This window comes from Myotis brandtii, unplaced genomic scaffold, assembly GCF_000412655.1.
Source record: "Myotis brandtii unplaced genomic scaffold, ASM41265v1 scaffold506, whole genome shotgun sequence".
NCBI classification, from domain to species: domain Eukaryota; kingdom Metazoa; phylum Chordata; class Mammalia; order Chiroptera; family Vespertilionidae; genus Myotis; species Myotis brandtii.
In genome coordinates, this window is record NW_005369287.1 from 2,495,317 (window position 1) to 2,502,555 (window position 7,239).

Here is a 7,239-nt window from a genome sequence, read left to right on the forward strand (position 1 = left end):
TTTATTTTATTTTATTTTATTTTTTTTATTCATTTCAAACGGGCCGGATCCGGCCCACGGACCGTAGTTTGCCCACGGCTGCTCTAGTAGCTCCTCTGACCATTACTACTCACTCAATCCTTGGATCCAATATGGGTTCACTTCTTCTGCCTTTTTACTCTGTTCTTATAATGTGCCAACTTCTTAAGAAGTCTCTAAAGAGAGAAGCTCCAGCCCTAGCCAGTTTTCCTGAGCGGTTAGAGCGTTGTCCTGTGGACTGAAGGGTCACAGGTTCAATTCTGGTCAAGGGCACGAACCTCAGTTGCAGGCTCGATCCCCAGCCCCAGTTGGGATGCGTGCAGGAGGCAACCAATCAATGTGTCTCTCTCACATCACTTTTTCTTTCTCCCTGTCTCTCCCCCTTCCTTCCACTCTCTCTCAAAATCAATGGGGGAAAATCCTCAGATGAGGATTAACAACAACAAAGAGAGAGAGAAGCTCCAAAATGCTGGAATTTAAGTACTGTGTCATCTAAATCCCCACAGCATATTTCTGTGACTACGACACTTAAGTTTCTACCCTGGATTGCACCCCGTATTATAGCATCCTTGTGTATGTCTAATCTTTGACTGTAAATGGAGGGTAAAGGCTTTGTTTGATTCATTTGTTAATTTTTCAAAGCACCTAGCACAGTGCCTTACATAGATTAGATATCTAATAAGTCTTGGTTGAGTAAAAACATGAAATGCTTCTGTGGAAAGATAAATAAGGAACAACACTGATAACTTTTAAGATCTATGGTCTCAGAAATTCATCTTTTTCAAGTTTTCAGCAGTATTTGTTGCACTTTGGCTTATTTTCCTGTGTACTTCAGGGCCTCTATCTTAGCCTGCATTACCTCATAAGACATCATACTTGCACTTTCTCCTCTTTTGGGACTTTCTGAGTCCAATGCCCCAGTATTAATTTTCTCCTTCCTGTCACCAATAGAAAGGCCATAATGATGTTACCCATTTATTAACATGTCAGTTTTCCTTTCAGAGGTAGGCCCAGTGGAATATGGTGGAAGGGTGGAAGGCAGTACAGAATAATGTATGCAGCAAGGAATCTGTGGTCAGAGAGTATCTAGCCAAACCCAGTCCTTCCACTTCAGGAAATATTCTCCCTTTTATAAAACCTTAATTAAATACGAACCTATGGAGTATCTAGAATAGAGTAGCCAGCTCACAGGAAGCATCAATAAATGAAAATTATTATTACAGGATTGTAATATTATTACTATAATTACCTATTACTCAGTGTACATATCATGCTACTTTAAATATAACAGCCACAATTAACATCTGCATTTTTAGAAAGATGCCAATAAGAAAGAAATCAGCAATTTGTTGTTTATAATAGCTTGAACATCGTTTTCATAAACAGATGACCAGCCACATCAAAATGCTTCTTCTTGCCCTAACTGGTTTGGCTCAGGGGATAGAGCGTCGGCCTGAAAACTGAAGGGTCCCAGGTTTGATTCCGGTCAAGAGCATGTACCTTAGTTGGGGGCACATCCCCAGTAGGGGTTGTGCAGGAGGCAGCTGATCGATGTTTCTCTCATCGGTGTTTCTAACTCTCTATCCCTCTCCCTTCCTCTCTGTAAAAAAATCAATAAAAAAAAATTTTTTTAAATGCTTCTTACCTCGCTGCCCTGCATGGTCTTTGCTGGGTTAGCAGAAGGGATGGCAGCATTCAGCTCAGGCTCTGGCTTACACAAAAGTGCAATGGAGTCACGGTGCGACAGATACCGTTCTTTCACTTTCCCATCCGCTTGCAAAGCTTTATCCAAAACTGCTCTGAAGTTGGCCCCCTCTGTGGGAAAAAGAATGTTATCATAATGATTTCAATAGTAATGTTTATGGGTTGGTTGTACTTATAGTTCTGTTCTCCTTCTACAGGCCCCAATTCTTTGTACTTAAATTTCAGCATTTTGGAGCTTCTCTCTTAGGATTATTACTTTTTCGCCCTTTTACAGGCGCCGATTCACTCAATAATAAAAACTCAGTTCCTGTCGAGTGTTAGCATTTTTTTGAAAAACCAACTATAAAGCAAAAGCATAGTTATACCTTAAAACACATTTGTGATCACTGTCCACCAAATAAAAAGCTATTTGACTAATCTTTTCCCACAACTCATGAATATAGAAAGAAATCATTCATCCCCAAAATTGTTACAACTTATTTAAAAAATATTCTCTTTCAAAGGATCACTGCTTCAACTTGACTTACATAATAGCAGATATATTTTTAGAGAAATCTCAATAGCAGTAATTCATTTTACAGAGATAAATAAAACAATTCTCTAGCTACCATGAAGACATCCTTTATCTTAACAATAAGTTTTCAAAATAACTAAAGTTTTCAAAATAATAACTTGGTTTCAAATTAACTGTTAAAAAATCACCTTTTACCATCCAGGATTCAAGTAAAGTGAAATTATAAAATAATACATAAAATATTATCTCATTTATGTTAATAAAATATGCACATGGCTGGAATAGAAAAGGTTATAGGAACATTTTAATTTTCATTTTATACCCTTATCAAGAATCTGAACTTCTAATAATGAATATGGATTATCTTTGTTATATTTTTTATCACTGAACTGAAGAAAAACACCTGGGCTATAATAGCAACAGTTGCAGTAAAAACAGGCTTACAATTGAACCTAATTTAATCAAGCAAAAATGTGGATCCAAATTGAGACGTTATTAATTTGAAGGTCATTAATGCACATTTTTACCTGCTCTTAAAGGCTTATAGAGTTCATTGGATGCTGTCCTTTGCCAGCGTTCCTTGAATTTTGCTCTTAAATCATTGTCAGTTGCTTCTTCTTCATCCAACAATCTTAATGACTTTTAAAAAGAAAGCAAAGCAACAATGCATGTCATTTCTGGTGTAAAAAGTTAAATATTTTTAAATGATCATACTCCAAGTACATGAAAATTAGTGAAATGGGACTACTCTTACATTACTGGTTAGAATATAAATTGGCACAACAATCTTTGTTGCAGAAATTAATGTTACAATGTATTTAACTAAAAAATCTTGTAAAAGGGCTAGGTGAGCCATTACTTTACTCAGTAAAATCAAAAAGGAAGAATAAGTAAGAGTTTATGTACATCCATATACCAAGACTACTTTAAACAAAGACTGTTTTTAAGATAAAAATAAATAGAAAGTTTTTGGACCTTAGAAGCCATAAAGTTAACAGTTAAGCCATAACCGTTGTTATGGCATAAACAAAACAAAGAGAAAATTGATTACCTATAGGAAATAAGATTTAGACTTCTATGCCAATACCACACACTGAATAGTAACATATAAAAAAGGCCTTTTTAATGCATAACTGAGAAGACAAGATAGAAACATAAGAAAATACTAATTTACCAGTGGAAACAAGTGTTAGAGCCAATGGTATCTGCTAATCCCTGACAGCTTAGAGCAGAGGTCTGCAAACTCTTCTGTCAAACACTACAGTATTTTAGGCTTTGGGGGCCACAGTCTCTGTCCCATATTCTTTTTTCCTTTTTTTGCAACCTTCTTAAAATGGTAAAAATCATCCCTCATCAGTGAACCATACAAAACATACCACAAGCCAGAATTAGCCACTATCCTTAGTTTGCCAATTACGTAGTTGACTACTGGCTTAGAGTGTGAATTTAACAGAACACGAGTAGACACAAGAAACATCAGTAGGCACAAGAAACACCAGCATGGCTCAGTGGTTGAGCATCAACTTATGAACCAGGAGGTCAGGGTCCAATTCCCAGTCAGAGCATATGCCCAAGGTGTGAGCTTGATCCCCAGTCTGGAGCATGCAGGAGACAGCTGGTCAATCTCTCTCATCAGTGATACTTCTCTCTCTCTCCCTCTCCCTTTCCTTGTTCAATATCAGTTATATCATATCACTTATATTATCATCACCATAGTAATATAATAGTAATAGTAGAAATAGCTATAATTTAGTAAGCACATATATACTGTGTGTCCCTAGGCTAGGCATTTCACTGTTTTAGTTTAGTTCATCTTTTAAATAAGCCTAGGAAGTCAATATTCTCATCCCCAAGGTTCACACCATCATAAATACCTAAGTACTTTGGCCCTGCCCCAAAGAACTTGGAAATGATGAAAATACAGTATCCCCTGAAAGTTAACTGAAAAATCAGAACATCAGGGATGAAAGCATTGATAACAAAAGTCATGTAAGAGAGATGTGACTCCTAAACTAGCAAAAGCCAATATAACCAGCTTGAATATAATTTTAGCTGAAGAAAGAAATATATCAATTAGAGTAAAGAGTTAAAGGCACAATAAAGGGAGAATAACATTAGCAAACTGTTGTCTTTAGCCAAAAAACTTTAGTGCTCCATTCCTATCGATAAAAGCCTTCTCTACTGGAAAATGGGTACAGTGGACTTATAAAACATTTAATGGCCTAACTTCCTTTGTTTGACTCCATGTTCACTAAGAAACCCAATCTATATATATAAAAGGCTAATATGCAAAGTGTCCCCACGGGAGTTCAACCGGGAGACCAGGAGTTCTATTGCTCGCTATGATGTGCGCTGACCACCAGGGGATGGTGCAGAACGAAGGGAGGCCCTAGCCGGCAGCCAGGCCTAGGAACCCTACCCATGCATGAATTTCGTGCACCGGACCTCTAGTCTTTAATATTAAAAAATCATTAATTATGAAGACTTTGAACAATTTATGTGACAGTAACTTCTCATAGTATACTAACATTACACAATGGTCATATGTTTCAATAATGTCCATTTACATACCCTTACAGACATGAATCAACCTATTCTCACTCAATTGAAATTCTTTTTGAGGCTGAAGGTCAAGCTCTGGCCCACATTAAATTCACCACGATGATGAGCACCTCCCTGTGAAACCATACAGGAGAAAGCCTCCAGTACTAATCCTTGCTGGACACCAAGGAATCAAACTATTTATTTGAAAGGCAAATCTCAAAACATACCTCATCTAGGATTTCTCTATTTCTTTGTAGTAGTTCAGGTAGCTCTTTGATCAACTGATCTACAGTCTGGATGCCTCCCTGTTCAATCACAGACGTGGACTTTGTCAATATAGACTGAGGTACAGTATCTCCAGATACATCTTCAATTGCTGCTGGAAGATTAAGAGATGCTAACACCCTGAAAAAATGAAATACTATGTTACATAGAGGTCTAAACCACCTTAAAACATTAATCTCCTATATCCAAGTCAACAGCAATGGAGTTACCATACCAAAAGTAGATAAGCCTTATCAACAGAAAAATAAAGGAAAAGGAAAAAAATAGGTGATTGAGAAAATTAAAACAAAATCATTAAATTATTTAAATTCACAGAAATTAAAAGCCAAAAAGAAAGAAATATACATTAAAATATACTAAATACCTTTGGCTAACAGTTCTAACTTAGCTTCTTTCAGTCTAAGTAATTATAAGTCAAAAAGTCTATCTTAAAAACTATAATCTTTTTATTATACTCCTGATTGTTATACTGTCACTGACAAATCAGAATACATAAGTTATAATTTCATTATCACCTATGTAAAGAGAACATAGTTGATCTAAGTATTAATTATAGAATCTTCATTTGTTCTCAGTTTGTAGCACAGTAACAATTACTCTGTTATTTCATTTATATAATAAAGGGAATGTTAAACTTATGTTTAAAAGAAAAATGAGGTCAAAATCTATACATTCATCAAAATTAAAAACATGAAAAAGCAAACCAAACTAGGAGAAAATATTCTCAATTACATACATCTGACAAAGGACTTGCCTCTAAAATATGTAGAGTTCATCAAAGATTAGTAAGAAGAAAAAAACTCAGTCTTAAAAATTAGCAAAAGATGTCAATGGACACTTCACGAAAGATATATAAATGGCTAATAAACACATAAAAAGTTGCTCAACATCTTTATTAATCAGGAGAATGCAAATTAAATCACAAGATACTGGTACACAAAGTAATATTAAAAATATTCTATTAAAAAAAAAAAGACTGACAATACCAAGTGCTGATGAGGATACAGAGCAACTACATTTCTCAAACAGTGCAGGTGGGAATATAAACTGGAACAACCACTTTGGAAAACAATCGATCCATTTCATATGAAGTTAAACATACACTAACCATACAACTAATCTATTGTAATCCTAGTTATTCACCCAAGAGAAATAAAAGATGTCAACACAAAGATCTGTACATGAATGTTCACCGCATCAACAATCTGAAATGTTCATCAACAGGTGAAAGAATAAACAGACTGACATTTGACCATAAAATGAAATACTGTTCAGAAATAAAAAGGATCAAAGTGATAACCACAACATATATGAATCTCAAAAACATTATGCTAAGTGCAAGACACCCAACACACATTTTGAGTATATACTATAGGTCAATGATGGCGAACCTTTTGAGCTCGGCATGTCAGCATTTTGAAAAACCCTAACTTAACTCTGGTGCCGTGTCACATATAGAAATTTTTTGATATTTGCAACCATAGTAAAACAAAGATTTATATTTTTGATATTTATTTTACATATTTAAATGCCATTTAACAAAGAAAAATCAACCCAAAAAATGAGTTCACGTGTCACCTCTGACACACGTGTCATAGGTTCGCCATCACTGCTATAAGTGCTTATCTATACCGTAGGTATTACATACATAACAATATTGTGCTATACTATCCTATCTAATAAAAGACAAAAAGGGTAATTAACCGTACCTCCGCTACACTTCCCATTGGTTAATCAGGGCAATATGCAAATTAACTGCCAACAAAGATGGCAGCCAGCAGCCATGCAGCCGAAGCGAACATGAGGCTTGCTTGCTCCAGTGATGGAGGAAGCCAAGGTTCCCCACCTGCCGCGGCCCGGCTCTGAGCCCGAAAGCAACAATGTTTCAATTATAGAAGCTAAACAAACCCCAGATACCTGCTTTCAGCCGGCCGGCCACAGCCTCAGAGCTGGGAGCACCAGTGACGGCAACAATGTTTCAATTATAGAAGGTAAATAAATCCCAGAATTTAAAAAAAAAAAAAGAAAAAAAGGAGAGGCTGGGAGCTTCAGTCGCTGGCCAGCCTGAAAACGACCCTCAGCCCCTCACCCAGACTGGCCAGGCACCCCAGTGGGGACCCCCACCCTGAAGGGGGTGTGACCAGCCTGAAAACAGCCATCAGCCCCTCACCCAG

The 7,239-nt window shown here is 36.5% G+C and overlaps 1 protein-coding gene across 1 annotated transcript in view; it reads right to left on the reverse strand.

Annotated features, from left to right (window-relative positions):
• PDCD6IP (programmed cell death 6 interacting protein) overlaps positions 1-7,239 on the reverse strand; it is a 39,277-nt gene that overhangs the window by 13,558 nt on the left and 18,480 nt on the right. The window contains exons 9-11 of the mRNA XM_014548424.1: positions 5,008-5,185; positions 2,764-2,875; positions 1,664-1,833 (exon numbers count right to left, since the gene is read on the reverse strand). Of these exons, the coding sequence (XP_014403910.1) occupies positions 1,664-1,833; positions 2,764-2,875; positions 5,008-5,185 (460 nt within the window). The remainder of the gene's footprint in view (positions 1-1,663; positions 1,834-2,763; positions 2,876-5,007; positions 5,186-7,239) is intronic.